Below are 24,988 nucleotides of genomic sequence, written 5' to 3' on the forward strand. Positions count from 1 at the left end.
ACAACAACTCCGTCCAAAAGGCTGGTGGAATCCAGAGTGAGTCACCGCACGGTGACGTGGTTCACCTCGTACTCCACATCTGGCAATATTATACAGCAAGTCTTTATACATATATATAGTCATTAAGGGCCGTGAGGAGCCTCAGAGCTCAGGGGAATGAAGTCGTCCTGTAAAAGGCGACATTACATGGAGCTCATCTGCTTGAAAAGCCACAGAGGGCCTCATTACCCGAAGAGCTAGCCGAGCACCTTTAGAGCAGCTCGGCTGCCGTGATTTCCCAGAACATGACATCAGTTGTATTGTATTGTATTGGTCAAACACAAAGGGCATTGTTCCCATAATGTTGTGACACATATTTTAAGTGATTTTTCTTTTCGTGTCTGAATATTTCAGCAACTGTATGAACAGAAAATCCCTCCATGATCACGGAAAGAAAACCCTCAATACGCCACATTCTCACCGTTTAGTGAACGCTCAATCAGCATCCCGGTGTTGAGGAACCAGAGAGCATGACGTTGGAACATGTGACGTATTAATTAAGCATCAGAAATAGGATTCCCCCTAGCACTCCAAAACAACGATGGGAGGTGAACCGAGTCGGGTTTCTTTTGCTAGTCGTGCACGTTTACTCGACTCTTTAAGTTGCTGTGCATCATAATGTGAACCTTCTTCATCTGAGCTTTTTAAATCCCCCCCCTGGTGGTGGGTTGTTTACATAACACGTCATCAAAACGGCACCTTTTGTTCCGGCTTCCCGGCTCCCCCCGTTCACACTGAGGTGGTCTCTCCTGGTTCGTCCTCTGAGTCGACCTTCATCGCTGCTCAGAGGAGGAAACACTCCATTCCGTCTCTGGACTCGACGCTGGTTAAATCTGTCAAATTCAGACGGCCACCAAGATGGAGGAACTGGTCATAGTTGCAACATTTTAGTAATATTCATAGGAAAGAAAATAAAGAATTTTACAGGTTTGAGGAACTAGTCTTCTTGCTTGGTTTTGATCATTCAGTAATACAGACGTCTTCACACTGAGGCAGAAAATAGAGGATGAGTCATAACACACAGACATGAAACATATTTTTAGATTAATCCGACTGCCCAGAGGACGTCATTGTCTCTGGCGTCTTTGCTAATAAAGCGTCAACGAATCGGCGTAGAAATCATCAGAGAATCGACGTGTTTGTTTCTCTTTAGGGTCAAAGCGATGCGTTGATAAAGCTGCTGACCAACAACAGACTCCACGGAAACATTATGCTCTGTTAACAGCTCTCCATCGCCTCCTTAATCATCCGAGCATCCCGGTGATTTGTTCAGCTAGAAACGCCTGTTAAGTCGTTTCTAATCGCCGATGCATTGATATAAATACCGATACGACTCCACAAACTACCCAGCAGTAAAGAAAACATTTAACGTTCACCGGCTGCGACATTAAAGCTAAATGCATCAATAACTGGGATACAATAACATTAATCTGCATAACTATGCTTGTGCGTTGAGTATAATATATATATTTTTTAATGCAGGACTTTCTGCGCCGGGTCATTACAACTAACAGATAAAACTGGTCATATATTTGAATTTCAAATCTTCATCTGCAAAGTAAAGAGTAAGTTCCAGCCGTCAAGGCAAAAGGATAAAAATACTTGAACCAGTATTAGTATAAAAAAATGTGCACTTCTCAAGTGGAACTCATGAATGGCTACTAAGATTTTAAGAATGGAAGCGTCGCCTGGAGGCTCACCGGGAACAAAGCCTCTCTTATGAGGACATCACGGAGTACCTGCCTGCACATTAGCAGCATGGGATCTCGTGCGTGGCGTGCAGCACAATCACACTGTTGTGTGAGCGGCGGCGTCCTCGAGGTCCTGACGGCACAGCTGACTCCTTGACCAGGAATGTCAAAGTCTGCCGAGGCCTCCCACATTAAAATAGCCAACATGTCCTGTCAGCACAGCCTCACGAGCACGAGCACGAGCAGCTGCCAAAGATACTGGTCTACTGAGTGATGGGGGGGGGAGCACGAGGGGGATGAAATTACCCTCAAGTCTTCTTCGTCATCCCCCATCCCAGCAGACACAAGCTGGGCTGTATGTCTCCACACAGAACATTCACGTCATCACGGCAGCACTGAGGTGGTCTCAGACTGCAGTACGGACCAGGACTAAACCGGCACGACGCGCCGATTTGACACCGGATCGGAGAACAAGCCGGTGCTGTGTGGAGCCGTTTCCTGCAGACACTTCGCCATTAAGTTCAGAGACAGCTGCAGCGTCATGGCCAACCCTGCATGTGTGCGTGCACAGCAACTGGAGAGCACGTGCGCCTCATTCTCCTCTACGACGACTCTGAGATATCAGAGACCAACGATCAACGTGAAGATTATTTTAGAGATTATGATTATTCTGTGAATTCTCTGAAAAAAAACGGTGGAAAATTACATCCAAAACCACAAGATTAGAACTGATCCACCATATCTGATCAGTGGAGAGTATTTGTACATAAAACCTGTACTACTACTACTACTACTACTACTACTACTACTACTACTACTACTACAACATTCAACAGCTTTAGTTACTTTGCCGATTAAAAATAATCGCCAGCTCATCTGAAGACAGTTTCCATGAGAACAGATTCTTGGAGGTTGATTTTATTTTTCCACATTGTGCATGAAGACGGGACGATGTGTGTAAAACAACGGTGCCTGATGTATTTCTACACTATGTACTAATACTTGAAGTAAAGTAAAAGATCCGTAGACTTCCTGTCATGTGGAAGAAATGCAGCACATTTTCACAAAATGCTTCATTCGTCCAAAAACAAACAAATCTTCAAATCCGAGAAGCCGGAACAACAAAGTGTAACTGAAATTATTAATCAAATACCATTTAAAAATTAATTGACTCTTGCATGCAAAACGTGTGATCCGTTTCTAAAACATGAATTAATACCAGAAAGTTAGTTACGTCGGTGGTAATGATCCAGTTTTTAGCTCATACTTGTGTACTTTTACTTGAATATGTGGTTTTAACCGGAGCGAATGAAGCTGAATGAAATATAAACCAACTAGAAAATGCAAAGTTTCCCTTGAGAAACTGTCGGGTCATTAAGTTCATCAAATCAATGTCAATGTTACAAAATGTTTTTTATTTTTAGTCGATGTTTAATTTTCGTGACAATTTCACAGAAGCAACGTTTTAACGAGTTATCGTCTCATCAGCGGTTTATCGTTTAAAAGGCAGGACGGAACATTTCTGGCTCAATCTTCTCAAATGTGAATATTTGCTTGTTTCCTATAATCTTTTGGTCATTTGAACAAAACGAGACATTTGAAAACGCCGTGTTGGGTTTTGCGAACCTGCGATGGGCATTTTTACAAACCAATCAATCGATTATGAAAGTTGCAGCGTTAACTAATCAGCACGTTGTCAGAGCCTCTCTTTGAAATCCTCACCGACCCCTGAAATCAAAAACAATAATACTGGTCTGGATTTCCCAGGACGGGAAGACGAACCGATGATTGCGAGGGAAACATTTTGATAATTAATCATTTTAGTCATTTATCAAGTAAAAACAAAATCCAAATGTGAAGATTTGCTGCTTATCTGTGTTTTATCATTATTATTAAGATCAGAATCTTTGGGGTTTTGTGTTGCTGGGCAGAAAAATAAGCAACTCTAATGTCTTAAATCAACTGTGATGTACATTTTCTTGACTGAAGGATATTAAATGTGCTGCTGCCTGGTCCCATTCAGTTCATCGAGCTGCAGACAGATTATCTGGAAGTATGAATAATGTGATTTAAAAACATACAGTCACAACATCAGATATTGCATTTAAAGTTGTTTTAATTAAGGAAGTGTTATACTTTCACTCTAGGAAAAACAAAATTAAAAATAATCTGGAGGTTTGGGTCACAACTTTGTCTTAAGAAATTAACCTTTTTTTAAATCGTTATAATTATTATTTTTAGACATGAAATTCCTTTACATAATACATTTTCCTTTATACGTATTTCAAAATATCTTTTGCTGGTTTGTTCGGTAATATTTTTCCTATAAGTAGAATCTTGTTTCAATATAGTTCTCTTTTGAAAACAAATAGACAAAAAACAAAACAAAAACATCCATCAATTTGTTTCTGTCCAGGGTCTTCGCGTGTTTGGAAGATGTCGTAATTTACGTCAGAAAGCGGCTAGCAGCTGGTTGAGACGGTCGTCGGTCCGACTCCGACCGTGACGGATAGCGATGAGTTTTCCCATCAGCCTGACGATCTGCGGTCCAGCTAGCGTTGGAGGAGCTTCGCCGTGTCTGATGCAGCGCTCCTGTCCACGTGCCAGATGTTTGGACCCCTTGTGGCGGCACGTGGGAGACGCTGAGTCCTGTATGTCGCCCTGACCGGTTGGTGGCTGCGTGACGTGGACAGCGAGTCCTGTATGTGGTCCCCGGCGGTCGGTGGACACAGCGAGTCCTGTATGTCTTCCCTGACCGGTTGGTGGCGGCACATGGGAGACGGCAAGTCCTGCATGTCATCATTGGCGATGGGTGGAGACGGCAAGTCCTGCATGTGGTCCCCGGCGGATGGTGGTGGGTCCAGTCCTCTCCCCACTCGTCAACCTGCCGAGCCATCGGTCTCAAACACCAGGGATGCTCTGGTGTGAGGGAATCTTACCCAGAACAATATGAACTACGCTTTGAAAATATCGCCAAGACTGTATGTATAACATAAAACCCAGCCGATCCGCACGGTAATTGACTTCTGGAGTCAAAGCTTTAGTTTAGTCCACAAGGCCCTCGTTGTTTGGGCTTAAAGAGAATCCTCTCTGTAACTTCCCCCTGATATTTTAGCTAATCTTTCCGATCGACGGCTGCCGATGCAGGGCTCCGCGGTGTTCGACGGCTCCGAATCTCTGAACATCCACACGGCAGCTTTCTACTCACTCCTCTCAGGTTCGTCTGACTGACTTGCAAAAAAACCCAAACAAAATCTGCCCACTGAGGAGAGACCTGGACTGGAACAGGAATACAATGGATGCTAGTTCTCTCCCCCCTTTAACTCGGGAGCAAGGAAAACATCTTAAAACAGGTTTGACTCCCCTCACTCGTTTAAATATAAACTATGTTTGCAAATAGGAAAGCATTCATTGGCTTCGTTTTCTAGTTTATAAAAACCAATTTGCTGGTTTTAGTAGGTTCTCTCTCTTTTCCTTTTTTTTTTTAAATTTGTTTTTACAATAAAGCACTCTTTTTTTTTCTCCTCCAATGAGATCTATCTCATTTACATATTTAGTCAACTTGTTTTTTCACCTTCCACTTTCAGATTCACACAACCACTCCAACCCCAACCCTACAAACTTTAGGATAATACACCAATAATTCCCCTGCACATGTACTTTTTTCCCCTCTTTTTTTTTTTAACGCCACGACACTTTAGTAGGCTATTACAGCACGATTTGTCATGCACTTTATCGATCATTTCTGCTTTTTCTCTTTTTATGCAAAATACCCCTATATTTGCAGATCTGTCTGGACTAACAGCCGTTTCGTTTTTATGTATTTTTTAGTGATCAGTCGTCGTCCACGTCGTCCCCCTCGGACTCGTCTCTCCTCTCGTACATCTTATCCCTCTGCCTCTCCTGGATCTCCTTCATCTCCTCGGCGTATCTGCTGAACGCGCCGCCAAACTTGCCCCACGCCTTGAAGGGGATGGTGATAGAGTTCCTGTAGCTGGGCTTCACCTCGCTCACGCGCAGGAACACGCCGTATTTGTTGGACCCGACGTCGAAAAAGAACCGCTTGGAGTCCACCATGATGGAGGTCCCCTCGGGGAGCTCGCTGTAGCCGCCGGCGGCCATGCCCCCGGTCAGCTCCTCGTCATCGCCCCCGTAGTCGTCTATGAGCTTGGCGAGGGCATCTCTGAACTCTATTAGCCCCTGGGCCGGAAGGGCTATGGTCTGGCCGGACAGCATGCCGCCAGCGGGGCCCCCGACGCCGAAGCCAGGTCCGCGGTTTACGGTCTGCCGGATTCGCAGGAACCTCCCCCGCTGGTTCTCCTTCAAGTCCAGGTAGTACTTGCGGTTTTCCCGGACGAGAAACTCGCTCTTGAGGGCTCGTCTGGGCCCGCCGTCCTCGCCCGCGGTGGCCTGGGCTATCTGTTCCGGACTGCTAGGCCCCAGCTGGGCGTAGTGCTCGATGAAATCCCCGAGGTAGTCGCGGAACTCCGCCGCCACCGACAGGGAGAGGGTCAAGCGACTTTTGGAGCCCCCGGCCCCGACCTCGGCTATTTTGATGAACCTGCCCTTGCTGTTCTGCTTGACATCCAGGTAGAAGCGCTTATTCTGGATGTCGAGGCGCTTGGACGCCAGCTCCTGGGTCTCCTGGTCCCTCTGAAAGTGCTGGAAGCCGCCGCCTCCACCTCCTCCTCCCCCGCTGCTACCGCCGCGCTCACTCCCGCTGTCGCCATCCGCCATCTTCAGCTCCACCATTCGGCTTCTGCCCCTCTCTCCTGCGTAGCTGCTTTCTGCGCGCTCTCAGTCAGCGCGCGCCCCCTTCACGCTCATTACGGCCGCACGTCAGGGAGCCTTGTGATTGGTCCCGCTGTCTGCCACTTTCTAGAGTTCACACGGTTACGGCTTTCCCATTGGTTCCCTGCTTTTGTCTGTCACGCCCACATGTAAACATTCTCATTAGCCATTGGTCAGATTGAGGTTCCGCTTACGTACTTCTTCAACTGTTTTTCTTTTCTTTTTTTTTTAAAATCTGCTCTCTGGTTTCGAAATCTTTTGTTTTTATGACATAATATGATTAAAATTATGTTATTTTTCCAGTCAGGCTTCTGCTGGTAAAATGTGTCGACATACTTTGTTTTTCTCCACAAAATTACAGCGAAAAGAAAAAAACAAGGTCGTTTTTTTTTTTTTTATATGTGCAAAATTATTTTGTGACCTGCGTCTGATATTTCTAGTGATGGAAGAAGATCTTAGAGTACAAACAGCAATACAATAGTGTACAAATACTCCATTACAACTAAGAATTTAAAAAATGTACCTGAGTCAATAGGTGTTATCAAAGTGTGAGTTTTATAATAACATGTTACTGGATCAGTACCGTTTCCCTCCATTTACAGGAAATGGAGCTACGCACACCATTCTAAAAGCTCACGATCAACAACACCATTCCAAACTGCTCAACTCTAAAGCACAACTCCATTGTTCTCACGCAAATATCGTTCTCTAATCACAATTTTGAAAATCTATTTCATCATTTAGCAAACTTTGCTCACCCAGAGACACTGGCCTTCACAATGCATTAACCTGATGACCGATTAGTCCCCACTTCAATCACGTTTCCGATCAGCTGAACACTTTGTAGTGCCAAATATATATTTTTGTACACAAGAAGGACCATCAGAGGGAGGTAGTGCCGGAATGGAGATACACAGCTACGGTGAAAAGAAACTGTGAATGTGAAACTGTACAACTTCTGTTGTATTCTTTAGCATTATGTATCTTTTGCATACCTATTTATTGACATGTTTATACTTGCATCTTATATTTGTAGGCTTTTCCTTCTTTAGATATTCCCTCTAAGATGAATAACGCACTCGTCTTAGGTCTTGATTTATGCATCATTTGTGTTCAGTAACCACAGGTGGGAAGTACAAATACTTTGTTACTGTACTTGAGTGGTATTTTAAGGTATCTGTACTTTACTTGAGTATTTATTTTTAAAACATCTTTTTACTTTTGCACCCTACATTTAAAACAAATAACTTTATACTCACATTTCAAAACAGGCTTGTTAGCTTAGTTTTAATTCATTTGGGGAGATTCAGTTAAAAGAGCCAGTAGGAATGTCCTTCATTGGGATACTTTCTACTTTAATTTGAGTACATTTCAGAGCCTCTACTTTTTCACTTTTACTTGAGTAAATAATTTGAATCAGTACTTCTACTTTTACCAGTCTTTCAGAACACAAGCATGTGTACTTCTACTTGAGTAGAGAATGTGTTCTTTTGACTGTAAATCTTTCAGTAACTGACTACATCTCATAGTAATCTGACCCAACCCCGATATTACCCACGAGTACAAGTACTTAGGTAAAAGTTTTAAAAAAAGAAAGAAGTCAGTAAAAATTGACTCCCACTAAAAACTGCTGTGAATATATATATATATATATATATATATATATATATATATATATATATATATATATATATATATATATAATGATGATGATGATATTCCTATTAGAGAAAAAAGGCTACATGACACATGATCACAACCACTCAGCCAACAATATACAGGCGGATATTTTTTATATCACTAATCAACAATTATAAATATACAGCAGCGCCCCCCAGTGGAGCCTCGCTGTAATTAACCAGAAAAGAGACATTCAAATAAATACCTACTATAAATGAAGCGCACGTGGACACCGCAGAGACTAGTGACTAGCATTAATATGAAGCTACAACTCAGACACGGAGAAGGAAAGATCTCCAAAGCAGCTGCGAACATAGCTGCAGCTGCAGTGACGTCATTGTGTTGGACTCACCTGTCGGAGCGTCATGGAGGCACCCGGCGAGTCTCGTGCAACGCCAAGTCCTGCGTGGTCCAACGTCTCTGCTTTCCTCGCGTAAAACCACTCTGGTCCCAGTCTAGCCGGCCCCCGTTGGTCCCCGGTACAGCCGGTCCACATACGCCTCACCGGCGCCGGTAAACGCTCCTCCAGAAGTCACCTGAGCCGTTAGCACGTTAGCCGCCCCCAGCATGCACCTGTGGGTGATGAAGCGTCATGAGTGTGTTTTGCCGCCCGCTCATCACGTGGTGCATTTAATCATTAGGTCATTAATAGTGGTAGTATAATATAATACCTGAGATAAAAATAATACTACTATAGTACAAGTTAAACTAGCTTTATTCAATAACTATCAAAAAGTACACAAAAAAGTTTTGGACAGAGGAGTCAGAAGTCCAGACGTTCCCTACTAGAGTAGAAGTACATACTTGTGTTCAAAAGAGACTCTGATAAAGGTAGAAGTACTGACTAAACTTCTTTACTCAAGTTAAAGTGAAAACAAGTTCTACATAAGTACAGTTTAAAGTTTTTATCATTCATACTTGTGAACAGTTAAGGAAGTAGTACTCACACTCTGTTACTATAGTTAAAGTACCAATACCGCGATGTATAAATACTCAACCTCCTTGTCACGTATCCTGAGTTATGATGCAAGTTTCACAGACTGAACCATTTATTGAGAAAGCATTTGGCATTTCATCTTTGATGAAGCTTTTCACTCTTTTCTTCGTCACATTCGACGGTGGGAGAAATACTACATTCTATACTGTAAATACTCTGTTACAAGTAAAAGTCCTGCATTCATAATCCTATGGTTGGTGTACAGAAGTAAACACATATACTTCAAAAGTAAATCTGCAGAAATGTGTTCCCTGAAACTGAGATATTTTATTGTTGGATGCATATTTGACATAAATGAAGTGGAGTAAAACGTACAGTAGTTTCCTCTGTGACGTAGTAATACTCCGGTAAAGTACGTAGTTGCGTGTGCTTTTAGTCACGTTCCACCACCGTGAAAGACAGATTTGAGTGTACAAGCAAAAAACAGATGATCAGTTAAATTTTCATAATGATTTTTTTATTTTAGCGATTTCACAGTGACGTAACAAATACAAATCAAATAAAACAAATTTAAATATATCCAAAACTGTACATCAGTTACAAGCACGAACACACACACACCGATCACAGTATTGCACCACCCTGTTTAGTTCGGGACGTCGGGGCTGGAACTGAACCACATCAGCCTCCATCCTGTTAGGAGGAGATGAGTAAAATCAATCCAGTCTCACTTGGTCTGTCAGTAGTACTGAGGGTACGCTGGGTAGGATCCCATGAGGGGAGGCGTGGTGGAGGGCAGCATGACCCCTGGGAGGCTGCCGTACTGGTAGAAGGAGTCCAGGGGCAGTGAGGAGACGCTGGGCAGAGGGGAGCTGTACTGCAGGCCGTGTGGATGGAGGTAGGAGGCAGCAGCCGGGCCGTCCTGAGTTGCTGCTGCTGGGGGGTACCTGGAGTACGGACCCGGCCTGTAGGCCTGCAGCTCAGGGTAATGCATGAACTGAGAGGCGACGTTAGCCTGGCAGGCGTGAGCCAGGGCATCCTGCACCGTCCTCTTCAGCTTCATCCGCCTGTTCTGGAACCAGTTTCTGATCTGAGAAGAAGAAGAAGAAGAAGTCTCATGAGGAAAAGTTTTTCAAAGCAGAACATTAATATTTCTCTCTATTAGTGAACATTAGGGCCAAAGACGGGATGTTTATCAATACTGAGGTGGAATCATATCACTGGGTAATTCATTAATACATTTAAAAAAATACCACTCAACAAACAAGTAGAAAAGTAAAAAATATGAAACAAAACTAAAACTACAACCACACTATGGTATGGTACAAATACATTAAACAAAAATGAAAATCAGAACCCTTAATAAATATGTACTGAAATAACTGAAATAAAACAATCAACATAAAACAAATAAGACAATAAACATGTGGATCACTGTGTCCATGTCCCTCAAAAATAGAATAAATCAGAAGTAAATTAAATCATTTTCTAAAGGATATATAAACGCAGATGTCCCACATATTGATTATGACATATTGATAAGCCGTGTATGGGTGTTACCTGTTTGTCGGACAGGTTGAGTTTCTTGCAGAGCTCGGCCTTGTCTTGCGTCCCCAGGTAGGCGTTCCTCTTGAACGCCCTCTCCAGGCTGCTGATCTGCTCCGCCGTGAAGGCCGTGCGAGGCCTCCTCCCCGACGGGGGCGACAGCGGCGAGGTGGAGGTGCAGTCGGCGGAGGCCGAGGGGGAGAGGGAGTGACCTCCTTCACTCTCATAGCCCGAGGTCTCCTCCTCCGTCCCGCTGCTGAATCCTGCCTCCGTCACTGCAGGGAGGGGCACAGAGGAATAAAAGATTAATAAAATGAGAATTTCTGCTTGAAAAAGGAAACTTAATGGATACATTTTCCTGACTGATTAATCGATTAATTGTTGAGTAGTTCATTTCAGGGGACAAACGGGGACAATCCTATTTTATAAACTCTGTGTAGGTTTTGGATGGAAATATCTTCATTTGTAAAGTGACTAAAGCTTTCAGATTTAAGTAGTACAATGGAACATTGGAAGACTGAAGTAAAAGTACCACAAAATTACTCGTACTAATACTAATAGTGATATACTGTCGCATTTTCTTCCAACAAATGTACTTATTGTAAGTTGCTTCTTCTAAATGCCCTCAATGTAAATACTTAAGTACTGTAGTTTAGTAAATGTACCTTCAAGTAAAAGGACTGCTTTAAAAATGTTATAAAACATAAAATTGTAATATATGTTCTCATGTAAGAAATCATGACTGCATTAATAAACCACTTTGACTGTTTACAGCTAGATTATAGTGAGTCATTTCTAATGTTTCTATCCAGAGTATTTTATGAGCTGATGATGCCGTTTGTATGTAGAGTATTAATTACTTTATAAGTAAACGTATAAAGTGAACTTACCTTGATTAGTGTGGGACGTTTGCTGCTGCAGAGAGCTGAACCCATCAAGAGTCTGGGTCCTGGTTTCTTGCTGCTCTGGGACGTTTACTGACTTTGGTCTGCAGTAAAAACCCGGCAGACTCTCTGAATGAGTCCCGCAGGCAATGGGTCCAGGTCCCGGTCCCGGTCCAGGTCCAGGTCCCGGGGTTGAGACGGTCTCGGTCCCTGCAGGCTGGCTGCTCTGGGCCATCCACTCGATAGAAAAGTGTCCTCTCATGGCTGCACAGAAGTAAATCCCTTTTAGTTTGGAAACGGTGAAAAGTAGATTTGTATGAGAGTCCTGAGGAGGAGTCGTGCTGGTCTGTCCTGGTCCTGGGAGAGTTTTGACTACCCCCCTTTCATCGTAGCTAGTCTGTATTTATAGGAGGGCATCAAACTCCTTCAGCCCCAAGATCAGAGCGCACATCCTCCCTCCCTCCCTCCCCCCTCCTTTAGTTTTCACAACTGGAGTAATTAAGACGTCTCATTCAGTCTCAATGAGGCTGTTACAACAAGGCTCCAGTGAGTCTGCACCCCCCCCCCCTCCTCCTTCCTGCCTCCCAAAAAAAAACAGATAATAGACACACCTCAGCCCAAACCGTCTGCATCTCCTCCTCACTGTAACTTAATCAAATCCTGTTTGTGTTCAGAAATCAGCTGTTGTTTATCTGTTTTTATTTACAGAAAATTCAGTAAAAAAACAACAATATTTATCGACTTCACCGTCAAACGTTTTGTTATGTGGCGACAGTATTTATCAAAAAGTATCAGGTTTCTATCAAGGACATTAAAGGTGATTATGAGGTTCATTTTTGTGTATTAATATTATCATAGAAAACATCATTGGTTAATTTATTTCTAGATAATATTAATTTAAAAATAAATAATTATATCATGTGTACATGCTTGTTTTTTTATTACCTCAATTCATCTGAGAAGAAACTGAGCATGTTTTATTAATAGTAATAAAACTTTAGTTAAATATGAAGCTGAGAAAACCAGCAGAAAGTTGAGTATCTCAGTTTAATGCTTTAACCTTTGAATTAATGATACATAAAACTGTAAACAAACTGTATTATTGTTTAATTTCTTAAACTTCTCTGCTGCACTTCTGCGTTTGAATGTAGACACTAAATTGTGGATTACTTTAATAATATTTCTAGTAATTATCACAAGATATTTGTTCATTTTCTTCGTCAGTTTTTCTTGTATTTGTCTCCCTGCAGCTTCAAACTTTGTTAAATGATCATTTAAAGTTTATTTTAAATAGAACGATGTGATGCACGTCAAGATAAGACACCAGATGATCATCCACTGTCATTAAAACATCTCCAATATTAACTCTTTGTGTTTCCATCGATTCACATTTAAATATTGTACATTTGGATGGTTCATATTTGTATCCATTCATGAATATACTGCGGGGGAAGTAACTTTTATTTTTAAATAAAAAAAAACTGACTAAAATTAATCAAAATAGAATAAAATTAAGCAAAATTTGTACAAATTATCTGGCCACAGCAAACGTGTAGTTTTTCTTAGTTTGTATGTCTGTAAATTGAATATAATTTGTTTATAATTTGACAAATCTATCTGAATGCATCAACTTGCATGCTAGGAACATTTTCACAATTTTCTGCGATTTTAAAGACTGAAAGATTAATTGAATAATTACAAAAAATAATCTGCAGACATTCAAAGCAGGTTTCTGCAGATTACCTGATAAAACATAATTGCTAGTTGCGCTTTTTCTTTTCGTTAATAATATATAGTCGTTACATACAAAAATTACATTTTAACTTCCATTAGCTTCATTTGAAAAGGAGCCTTCAAACGGTAAACAAGCAACATAACGAGCAGTGAGTGGCTTTATGACACAGCAGTGGTTAATCCTGGATTATCCCAGATTAAAGGCAGAGGCACCGAGGTGACGAGATGCTAACAAGAGATTTAACATTGACGGCTTTTCAGTTGAGTTATCTTCCTTTAATTATCAGGACTGAAGTAAAAATGATCAATAATCACAAGAGCTGTGTGCGCTTCTACCTGTGATGTCATCAACACGACATTTATATAACAACAATATATACACATTTGAAGTACTTTTTAATACCCAGTGGTGGAAGAATTACTCACATCCCATTCCCAAGTAAAAGTAGTAATACATCATTTTAAAATACTCAGTTACAAGTAAGAATTCCTTCATTCCATAGTAAAAGGTATGATCATCTCATTGTAATGTGTTAAAACTACGTGTTAATGTAGTATCAAGCATACTCAAGTTAAGAACAAGTATCTGAGTAATTAGATTACAGCAGGTCAAAATAAAGTACCAATAATGGAGGTAACAAACATAAATCACACAAAAATATCACAAGATCACCACGAAGTATTCAGATAATTTACTATAGTAAAAGTATAAATAAAAGTATTTGTAATAAGTATTGCATAAACAAAATGTCCCATTAGATTTTTACATATTTATATTATTATAAATGTGTAAATATCATTTTGATGTTAATATAAAGTACTTAATTTCCCTCTGAGATGTAATGGAATATAGAGTAGCATGAAATGGGAGTACTCAAGTAAAGTACAAGTACCTATAAGCCTTGTGTAAATGTACTGCTTACTTTCCAAGTACCTGCCTACCTTTATGTTATTTACCAACAGCAAAGATGCTATAAATTCACATCAAGCAGCTGTGGAAGAAGTACCCAGATACTTGACAGAAGTAAAAGTACCTCCAGTACATAAAGGGGATCATGTATTCAGCTTTAAATGCCCGTTTCACTCTCAATGCTAAAAAAAAGGCTTTTGGGAAGTTAAACAGGCTGATAACGACCCGGAGATGCTGATCCCACCTGTGAAGTGGCTCATCATCATCATCACCGCCACCATTATCATCCTCGCCACCATTATCATCCTCATCACCACCACCGCCGCCACCAGCATCATCATCATCATCATCATAACCGCCATCATCGGCATTCTCATCAGCAGCAGCAGCCTGATGGAGCAGACTCTCCAAGGAGGAAGAAGCTCCGTCAGGTTTGTGTGTAAATGGTGTAAATACATTAAAATCATCATGAAAGTGTGGCATTGATAAGATCATGAGAGGAGGAGGAAGAGGATCAGGAGAGGAGGAGGAAGAGGAGGAGAGGAAACAAGAGGAGTAAATTATCTGAATAGTTCCTCCACCACTGGTTTGTAGTAATCTTGTGAACTATATTTATTTGTTCTTTGTAGACAGACAGAAGAAGGAAGAGGAGAGGATGATGAAGAAGAAGAAAAGGTGATAAAAAGAGCTCCAATCATGTGTTGAAGATGATGGAAATATGAGGTTTCGTATATTAATGTGAGGGAAGTTTCAGTCAGATACGTTTTCATCTCTTTGTGCATCAAGTATGACATCATTTACATTTCATTTTTACCCACAAACCAACTTCTACATCTGGTGTCGTTTATTTGCTGTATAGTGTGTCTGATCACATGACCAGAGTTTAGCTGTGAGGGCACACCTGTGGCATTATGGGTAAGAATTGATACGGGTCCGGAGGAAAGACGCTACGGCCTGATTGACTAAAGAGAGACATTTGACCTGAAACCTTCTCACATGGTTCATTTAATTCCTCAGAGGTAAAAACATTAGAGAAAAGTCCAACAGCTGAAAACAGATGCTCTTCTTCTTCCATCCCATTAATCACCTCCGGACCACTCAGATCTATCTGGTGGCCCTCAGGAGGGGCCCGACCCCAAGGTTCGGACCCTCTGGACTAAACTATCTGACTGTGTATAAAGTAGTTAAAAGTACAACCGTAACTTGATGCTTCACTAGTTGGTAATAATTCTGTACTTTCACTGAAGGAGGATTTGGAATTCAGGACTTTTACTTGAGTGTATTTACATTGTTGTACTTTTACTTTTACTTGCAATAAAACAAAGTCTGTCATGAAGGTGAGATAAGAAAGTTCTGGAGTTGCTTTTTTTAAAAGGAATTAAAACAAGTAAATGCAGGACGTTGTTTTACATGTCAGGGCTGCTGGGATATTTGCCGTTACCTGCCATAAAAGCAGCTCGGCGAGCCTCAGGTGGGCTAGCCTCCAGCTCCTGGACGTTTTGGGAGAAATTTAAATTTCACAATCTAAAGACAAGACAAGGCTCAGACCCCCCCCTCCTCCCGTTTGATGAGGGGAGTCGCAGAGCCTGCTCGTCCACCAGGACTGGTCCCGCTGGCCCCATCAAAGCCCCGGGAGCCTTTGATGAGGCTGATAGGGATCAATGGGACAGGGGAAGAGGCCTTAACTGACCGTGTTACAGACGGGGCGGGCAACTGCTGGAGACTGCCGGCAATGGAGATCAATGATTATTGGGCGTCATCAGCACCTTCATCTGCATAGAGGAACCATTGAGCACCAGGAACACGTCGTAGTCGGCACATTCAGCTGCTCCAGGAGAAATATTCCAAACATTCCTGTCAACAAATCATTTTTTAAGTATTAAAAAACACAAAAATATAAGTTGGTTTTGTTAACATTATTATTATTAAATTAAAGAACTCACAAAATAAGATTTCATTATTTTTTTCTCTTTTTACGTTACTTGATTTTCCTCTTAAGAATGTTTTTTTTAATGCTAAATAAAAAATGAAAGTAATACAAAATACACAAAAAAGATGAATGAATTAAGTATTGTTTTATTTAATTTGATTAATCTATCGTTTTTACATTTTCACATATTTTTCTTTGAGTAAACCTATATGTTCAGCATATGTTGCCTTTCCATTTAATTATCACAAAACCATATTAATTTACTTTTACAAATGGATATTAAAATAATATACAGGGCGGCATTTTGAGAATAATATCAAGAGTTGGTAAAACAATCAGGGAAAGGAAACATATATATACATATATAGGAAATAAATAAAACAATTAAAAAGATTGACAGAAATAAAATAAACCAGATGATAAGAATAGTTGTATTTTTTTGTTAACAATGTTTAGCAATGTCAAGGAGGATGACTAATACAAATTATGTTTGTTGAATCAGTTTTATTTTGCTCAGGAGGGGTTCATTTTGTAATTCTAGTTGTCCTGCTTTTCCTCCTAAGAATCTATATTTATATTGGCTACAGGTGATAAATCCTGATTCTTGTAAAATCTGTTTTTGGCTAAAAAAGAAAACATTTCAAAATGATCAAAGGGGATGTATGATGAACTCATGCTGCGTATTGATCGGTATATTTAAATAATAGGTGACTTTATTTGACTATTTTTCTTAAAGTAGCTCAGAGTTTATTACGACTTCCTTAATGGCACGAAAGATTATCTGCTGTTGAAAATAGTCAACAAATGTTGTATTAAAGAAAATTGACCCTGTTTTATCTGTCGGGACATGTGTCTCCCTCTGGTCTCCATGCCGGAGCCCCGGGGGCTCGAGGGGGGGGGGGGGGGTCTAAGGGGGTCTAGGTGTGTTTGTGTCCATAACAGAGCAGCAAACAGGCCCATTAGAGATGAAAGGGTCTGAATGGAGCCAATCAAAGGGGGGCCCAGCAGGAGACGGTTACCCCACAGACAGCAGCAGCCTGGGACTGGGGCCGAGGAGGGCCGAGGAGGGCCGAGGAGGACCCCCGACCCCCCGTCACCGATAAGCAGCATTCAAACGTCACAGTGGGTTTTATTGGCTCTGTTCACCGTTCTGTCAGATCAATGCCGAACATTTACACAAAGCCTAAAAGTCTGAGAGCACAAAATAAATAAAACGCAGACGTAAACGAAGATTATGCAGAAAGCAAACAAAAGCTAAACGTTGCAAATAAACGCAGAGTTTTTAACTAAATAATAATAAGAAAAAACCAAACAATGACTGAGAAGCTGAGACGACATCGTCTCCACCTCCGTTTAATGGAGGTTAACAGGGTTTTTGTTTGTGGTGCTAAACGGATGGACAGCAAAAACACGTCCGTTTTCTGTTAAAAAGAAGTTTAAAGTTTCAATAGTACCAACTTATTTACAATTATATGGGACTTTAAGTACAGTTAGACTTTTATTGAATTACGATTTGGAATGCAGGACTTTTGAGTAGTTTTATGTTGTTGTACATTTACTTCAGAAAATACTTCTTCCACCACTGTCATACTTTACTTTGATACTTAATGTACATTAACAGATATTTCATTTATTTTTACTTTAGTACATACTTCTTCCACCACCGTCTTGGCTTTAATAATTTAAGTACATTTGAATATTTCATTATTATATGTAAGTAAATACTGTCACACTTTTCTTTGATACTTTTAAGTACATTGAGCTAATATTCCTGTACTTTCGCCGAAGTAGGATTGTGAATACTTTTACTTGAGTATTGATACATTGTTGTTGAACTGGTACTTTTATTTATGTAAATCCTTTTCCCACCACTGTCATACGTTACTTGTGTACTGGGGTTGAATGCAGGACTTTAACTTAAGAAAAGAATCCTAGATAGTAATCCAAATAATCCTGCGATACATTCAGGTTTTAGATAACTGAGATCCTCATTTACAACATGCATTTCCCCTCCGTGTGTGTGTGTGTGTGTGTGTGAGAGAGAGTGTGAACTCGGAGGCGTTTCCTTCACCTCTTCCTAACAGCCTCATTAACCTCTAAATACGGGTTTAACATCAAAGGCGGCGTCGGCGCTCACGCCTCCGTCTCCTCTCACATCCCGTCTCTGTGACGTGTGCACACGCCACTTCACGTTCCACCGCGTTTTCAGCATCGATACAGGCGAGATGTATGAAACGTAAACACGGCGTCGTAGCGCGTCTGTAGCTGGAGGACACGCAGCGAGGAGGATTCTATTAAAAAAAAGGGGTTTTATTGAACGTTCCTGCTTCGTCGTCGACACGTCTCCGTTTATTTGACACCGAATGTGTGAAGCAAAAGTTTGTGAAGGACGAGGAGACAACCAGTCTGCCTGGGGCTGCTGGGAAATCACACTCGGATACTGAGATTTCATTACTTTTACTGCAGTAAATACTTCCACCACTACCATACTTTACCGTCATATTTTTAAGTATATTTAGCATATCGAATGCATGATTTGTAGTTGAGTATTTATACACTGTTGGATTGGTACTTTTACTACAGTAAATGCTTCTTCCAGCACCAAGGAGACACGGCAGCGCTGCCGTCCTGCCGCGAGGAGACAACCAGTCTGGGGCTGCTGGGAGATCAGAGACCAGGAGGGGATGTAGTTTGTGTAAATGTTAATTCACTCGGCTCCGACTTTCTCCTCACTATGATAACAGAGTTTTCTTAGTAGAATTAGTAGATTATTAAACTCTTCTTCTCCACCTTCCCGTATTTTATTCATGTTTTATTTACATCATTGTTTACATGTTTTAAATGTTCCTGTATAAAGGGGAGGATCAATAAAAAGGGACACATTTGTAAAGACCTTTCACTGAAGCTTGTGTAGTTTAATTAAACTTCAGAAAGATATTTGTTAATATTGTTTATCTATTGTAGTTTATTGAATCTATCTTACCTTTCTAGTAATTGTAGTAGTTACTGGTGTTAGGATCACCTGTATACACTTCGTATTTTTAGTCCTTTTCTGTTATTTTATGAGATGTAAATTAGTTTTGTTGCGATTCTGTTTTCTTTTTCTTATTTTGTAATACAAATAATGAGAAGGATGAATCATGCTTTCTTCTCTATTTCCTTAGGAAACAAATTATAAAATTTTACTTGTTTGTTCAGCTCCGTTCTTATGTGATTAGATCAAACTGTTGTCGTTTCAACTCAGCAGATTTAATCTCATCAGACTGGAACCGTTCAGGTAAAAAACAGGTTTGTTTCTTTCTTTTTTGGAAAGGAAATGATATCTGAACATTTCCACAATAAACTCAGACTCTAGTGATGACGGTCTCACCGGTCTTTGGTCCAGACTCAAATAAATGTCATTTTTATTGCCATGAAATCTTCATATGGCTTTGCCTCTGGCGCCACCATGAGGTTCACGTATAGAGTATCACCACACTCATCATTTAAGATTTAAACACGCAATATGTCATTTTCTAAATGTTCAGCAGTGAATATAAACACCTGCTTTGTTGATGCCTGCAGGTTAAAAACCCCCAGACGTTACCTGAACGCTCCTCCTCGGGTTTGTTCAGGCGTTTCTCTCCGACGGAGGAACGTACTCCAGACCAAGATGAGCAAATATCTCCTCCTCCGACGTGGCTCTCAGATATCTGCTCTGTGCGAATGACGATAAAAAGCAAAGTCCTCTAAACTGTGTAGAAGAAAAAGACGGAGGACATGTGTTAAAGGTTCGTACCTTCGTGTTGTCGTAGAGGGCGTGGCTGCTCAGAGACATGGCCTTCTCGTGTCCCGCCCAGCGTCGCAGCTCTCTCTCAAACAGCTGCGGACGACACGGACCCACTGCAGGTTTGTCCACCACAGAATATCTGATGTTCACATTTCTAAAAGCTCACCTTGGATCCGGTCCAGCCCAGTAGAGCAAAAGCGAACTGGCTGATGGGAGACACCACCAGGTCCACCCTCACAGCTCGCCACCGTCTGACTCCTTCTTCACCTTTGACCTGCGGCTGAGTTTCAAGGCTGCACGCGTCCTCAGGTGCGTCTTCTGTCTCTTCTGTCCTTCGTCTCGTCCCCGTGGACAGTTTGAAGATGGAGAAGCACCTCTCGAAGCGGTCCATGTTGGAGGCGGGACGAGCAGGACCGTCGTTGGCCTCCAGGTAAGAGTTTCTCGTGGTTTTCTGGTACAACAGGAAACCCTGGAGAGACAGGAAACCATCATTAAAACATCTGAGAATGTGGTTGATCCATCGGTTAAGTGGTTCCGTGGTTAAATCCAGATCACGAGGAAAACCAGGACCGTTACCTGTGCTTCCAACCAGGAGACGACTTTTGGCATCAGTCCCTCCTCGCGGCCGTCCTCCGGGTGCGTTATCAGGAAGTCAACGTCATGGCCTGTCAGCTTTCCTCTGGAGAGACAGGAAGTTAGACAATCCCTCCAGGAAGTTGTGATGTTGTCCAAAGCCCCCCGCCCAACGTAGGAAGACATCAAGTCCTACCGATCCATCAGTTAAGTGGTTTTGTCTCAAGTCTGATCTGGAATACAGCTGACAGCTACGTGATTTGACATGACGTGATGCTACGTAACTTCCTGTCATATTTTAATAATTTTCTTTTTTAAGTTTCAGGATGATGTGAAAGCTTCGTCTCCAGCATTGGAAGCTCTTTTTACCTCCTGAATCCTCCAATCAGAGTAATCCGTGCCCCCGGTAACACAGACGCGACGGCTTCCTCCACGACCTCCGCAATGGCGTCCGCCTCCGCCTTAGTGACCGGCTGGTTGAGGTCGTCATAGTGATCCAGACCTGAGAGACGGAGAACCATCCGTTCAGAGAGAAACAAGCCAAAACAGCAGAACGACCGCAGGCGTGAACGTCGGGAGACGCACCTGCCCGTTGAGCTCGATTGAGCGTTTGTCTTGAATCCTGTAACTGCTGGAGGCCGTGAATCCCGTCTCTCATCCATCGCTCCGCCGTTTTTGCTCCGACTCCGAAAATACCCGTTAAAACCTGAAAAACACATCATGATAGAAACAAGAACTGAGTGATACAGATGCAGACTACAGGAAGAAAGAGGGAATATTAAGAATCGCTCATCACCTTAAAAGAGATAGTGGTTATGTTCTGAGCTACTGAAGCCGGTATTTACACTCTATTCAAAGCCACAGTAGAAATGTCCTTCATAGGGATACTCTTTACTTCCTACTTTGAGTACATTTCACAGCCTCTACGTTTCACTTTTACTTGAGTAAAGAAGTTGTATCAGTACTTTTATCAGTCTTTTCTATGGGTCTGTAGACAATAAGAAAATAATAGAATATGAGAGTGATGTGGTCCATTTCCACTAGGGGGAGCTAAAGAGAAAATAAGATGCATCACTGAACACATGTCAGGTATGTTGGAGAGAGTGGATCATTTCATGTTAATCACCATTTTGGGGAAAAAAGTAAACAAATATATAAAGATATTGGTTCTAATGAGTTGTTTGGTGCATTATCTCTGTCATTCCTCAAAAAAATATTCAAAATAGCAACAAGATTTTGCGTAAGTGTACTGTTTTTATTCTTTAACCATCTGGTGAGGCCTTCATTTTGCTCCTGGGACCCCTTGTGGTGTTGGAGACCACTGTGACGGATCATAAAACAGCCGACGTACCTTCAGCGCTTTGAAGCGCTCAGACTGCTTCATAGATTCGACTTCGCTCGACGCTCCAGTCTCCAAAACGTCCTATAAGAAAAGAGCATAAAAACGTGTAACTGGATCTTCTGTGAGCGTGATGAAGTAAATATAAAAGTACTGTCACGCTGACTTTGATGACTCTGAGCGAATGTTGGCCGAGACAGGGAAGCCCTCTGAGCTGCGTCACGCCCGTCACCGGTCCAGGAAGAGCCTTCAACACGGCGGCAGCTCGTCGAAAAGCAACACTGCGTCCTTCTTCATCAGTGAGCTCAGCGTTTTCAGCCAGCAGCGACAAAGCATCCTGGGACAGAAAACATCACGTTTCTCATCAGCATTGTAGGTGTGATATACAAACGAGAGCCGTGTTGGTGGCGGACATACGGTGAGGACGGCGTTGTGGTTGTCCAGGGTTGTCCTCCTCTGACAGGCGTAGGTCGGTACAGAAAACTCCACGACCTCCACTTCCTCGACGTGCTGCTCCTGAAAGACGCGGAGGGATTAAAAGAAAATAAAGGAATTAGCTCCCAGGAAATATTTTTATCAAATGGCTTTAAGGAGAGCAGAGCGCCCGAATTTAAGCAGATTTAATCAGACAGCAAAAAAATGTATCAAACAAAAAAAGCTATTTTTGGTGCACATGCAATCATTTTCTGCACAGGAGGATAATCTGAAAACGCCTTGTTTAGCTACAGTTAAGAAAGTTGTGTTTGGACTCTTTCCTTTTTTGCATTTATCACCATAAAGCTGGCCCTGCACGTTCATGTATTTCTACATATATTTTTGTATACCTGTAGTTTATGTCTGTCCAGGATTTCAACAGGACGTCCTGCCTGCATGCTCGCCGTGTACCAGCTGACGTCCAGCAGCTGAGCAGATGACGGGTATCGACCTCCGACCCGTGACTCCAGCCACGCTCTGACCTCATCACCGGAGTTGTTCTCAGAGATCACGTGTGTGACCGCCTCACTGGGGAAAGAAAAGACAATATTCGACACACGATGGCGACATAAAGACATGAACGTGGCTGCAGGTTGTGCTGATGAAACAACCACTCAATTAACTCATTGGACATGAAAGACATGTTTACTTCGAGGTGGTTAACAGATATGAGTACTTCATAATAACAATCAATTCTAACAATAACTTTGAAAATGTGTTGAGCAACTAACTACAAGGAATATGACTACTATGTACAGATATACATATCAGTATATCTATATAGAAGCACAGGACAATGAAACAATCTGACAATGGTGTACAAAGAGTGCATGAAATAATAATTTAACAGGTTGCCATGGGTACACTATGAATATTAACTGTTCATCACAGTGACAGCCAACAACAAAACCTAATTTAAGATGATTAAAGTGTCTCTCACCTGAACGACTCCTCCACCTGGAATCCTTTCTTTCGACCGAGCTGAGACAGAAAACCTCTCCGACTGGATCCCATTTTCCTCTCCAACAGGAATAAAACAACCTGCGGGAACTTGGTCGGTCTCCCAGTGTTCCCACTACTCCCAGCATCCGAGGAGACGACTTTCCTCCTCTTTAATGGCACCATGGTTCACTGTGCTATTAAACCGTCACACAACACGCCTGTAAACACGCTAGCTCCATGTCTTGTTGAAGAAACTAAAGGCTAGTTTTGACATTAGCTGTGTTTACTCCTTGCTAGCTTACTTTCATAACGCTATTTATCGTAAAATAATTATGAAATACTTATAAAAATACCACGGCGTCGTCACGTTCAGGTGTCTAACGTAACGGACGTATTTCTTTGAGATGAAGTTTCTAGCAGCAGGAAAGACGACCACAAAAAAAGGTGCAAACTTCTGTGCAAGAGTGCAACCGGATGCAGCTGCGACGCGGTGCCGACTGCACATGCGCGTTACCAAAATAGTTCCGACGGGAAACACAGCAGTGTCTGTGCGCTCAGTATAAAACTGTCATGAAAATACTGTTGTTATTAAAATCCACAAAAAAAGTAACCAGTATCTGGTCTGACAGAGGTGTCAATAGACATTCTGTCCTCAAGTAGAAGTACATATACTTGTGTTCAAAAATACTCTGGTAAAAGCAGAAGTGATTGAACTTCTTTACTCAAGTAAAAGTTAAAAAGTACATGTGTGTGTGGTGTATTTGCAACATGTGTGCTGGATGTATGAGGAAGAGGAAGACATTAACATGTTCTTCTTTGTTTGTTGCAACACCTTTGCTGAAGGTGACAATCGGCTTTTACATGTGACACAAAAAAAACCACAGTCTGCGTCTCAACTGAAGTTTGGTATCACAGAATACAGGCTGTGTGAAGGCGTCTTCCTCCTTCAGAGTCACAGATGAAGGGGACCTGATGCTTATTTTATTTTTTTACCAGGGTTGAGACGGAGGTGGAGGGAGCTGCAGAGGTCCAGGACAGCCATGACCTCCAGATGTATCTCCTTGGATTCGGCGATGTCTAGGTTCAGTGTATGAAATTAGAATTTGCCCTCCTCTGAGTTGGAGGTTCTTGGCCTGGAAACAGCAGAAGAGAGGAACACACACAAAACGATCCTACTGTGATTAAGCCAGCAGAGTTACAGCAACAGGATCAGTGACCAAAGACAGTTCTTCAGCAATATTCTTCTGGCTGCAGGAAGATTTGGAGCTCTCAGGGCTCCAGTAGGCTGAGCCTGGTTCAGGGAACCTTATTACCCCACTGACCTCAGAGAGAACATTCTTAGCTGCTTTGTGGCAATCCTTCAGGTATACACATTTAACAGTATGGGAGTAGCACTAAATTAGAATCATAGAAACACACATGGATCTGACTCGTTTTACCATGGAGTCTGGAGCATTAGAGGGCACATTACATCCATGTGAGTCATAAAGCTCAAGTACAGGATTCCGTGGAAGAAGTACCAGAAACGACTCTAAATGTTTCAACATGCCTGCGCTCAAGTCAGGACACAAGTTGGTGTTTAAAAGCATTTTTTGGATATCTAAAACTGCCAGTAAGGAGTTGGATTATTAAAGGAGTCGGAGATTCTCCAGAGATTCAGTCTCCTGACAGGAAGGACAGGGGCCACACTGCCAGAAGGCCTGACTCACTCTTTCTCTGAATAGTTATTAGTCATTGAAGCCTGAGCTAT

General features: G+C 41.9%; 3 protein-coding genes and 1 long non-coding RNA gene across 5 annotated transcripts in view; 1 reads left to right on the plus strand and 3 right to left on the minus strand.

The window, feature by feature from the left end:
• Positions 1–1,891, minus strand: part of LOC311030392 — a 16,726-nt gene extending 14,835 nt beyond the window's left edge. Inside the window, exon 1 of one of the 2 annotated variants that reach the window (XR_014598973.1) lies at positions 1,783–1,891. This is a non-coding gene — a long non-coding RNA (uncharacterized lncRNA). Of the gene's footprint in view, positions 1–1,739 lie in introns of both variants that reach the window. The other variant, XR_014598974.1, reaches the window with a different exon arrangement.
• il1b (interleukin 1, beta) overlaps positions 1–8,745 on the plus strand; it is a 17,127-nt gene extending 8,382 nt beyond the window's left edge. The window contains exon 6 of the mRNA XM_084036110.1: positions 8,525–8,745. Within this exon, the coding sequence (XP_083892236.1) occupies positions 8,525–8,533 (9 nt within the window). The 3' untranslated portion in view covers positions 8,534–8,745. The remainder of the gene's footprint in view (positions 1–8,524) is intronic.
• On the minus strand, positions 3,829–6,626 carry purbb (purine-rich element binding protein Bb). The gene has a single exon (XM_084036105.1). It carries the CDS (start codon positions 6,480–6,482, stop codon positions 5,565–5,567), a length of 918 nt encoding a protein of 305 aa, XP_083892231.1. The 5' UTR covers positions 6,483–6,626; the 3' UTR covers positions 3,829–5,564.
• Positions 8,746–9,656: 911 nt separating the features above from the next.
• Positions 9,657–23,723, minus strand: polm (polymerase (DNA directed), mu). The gene is made up of 14 exons (XM_084036085.1): positions 23,237–23,723; positions 22,647–22,824; positions 22,240–22,338; positions 21,989–22,159; positions 21,835–21,906; positions 21,069–21,189; positions 20,853–20,985; positions 20,487–20,589; positions 20,077–20,379; positions 19,920–20,003; positions 19,728–19,833; positions 11,574–11,831; positions 10,699–10,958; positions 9,657–10,228 (listed from the first exon to the last, which is right to left on the minus strand). Exons 1-14 carry the CDS (start codon positions 23,419–23,421, stop codon positions 9,878–9,880), a joined length of 2,424 nt encoding a protein of 807 aa, XP_083892211.1. The 5' UTR covers positions 23,422–23,723; the 3' UTR covers positions 9,657–9,877.
• Between the last annotated feature and the right edge of the window lie 1,265 nt (positions 23,724–24,988).

This window comes from Eutrigla gurnardus (genome assembly GCF_963514095.1).
Source record: "Eutrigla gurnardus genome assembly, chromosome: 19".
Classification (NCBI taxonomy): domain Eukaryota; kingdom Metazoa; phylum Chordata; class Actinopteri; order Perciformes; family Triglidae; genus Eutrigla; species Eutrigla gurnardus.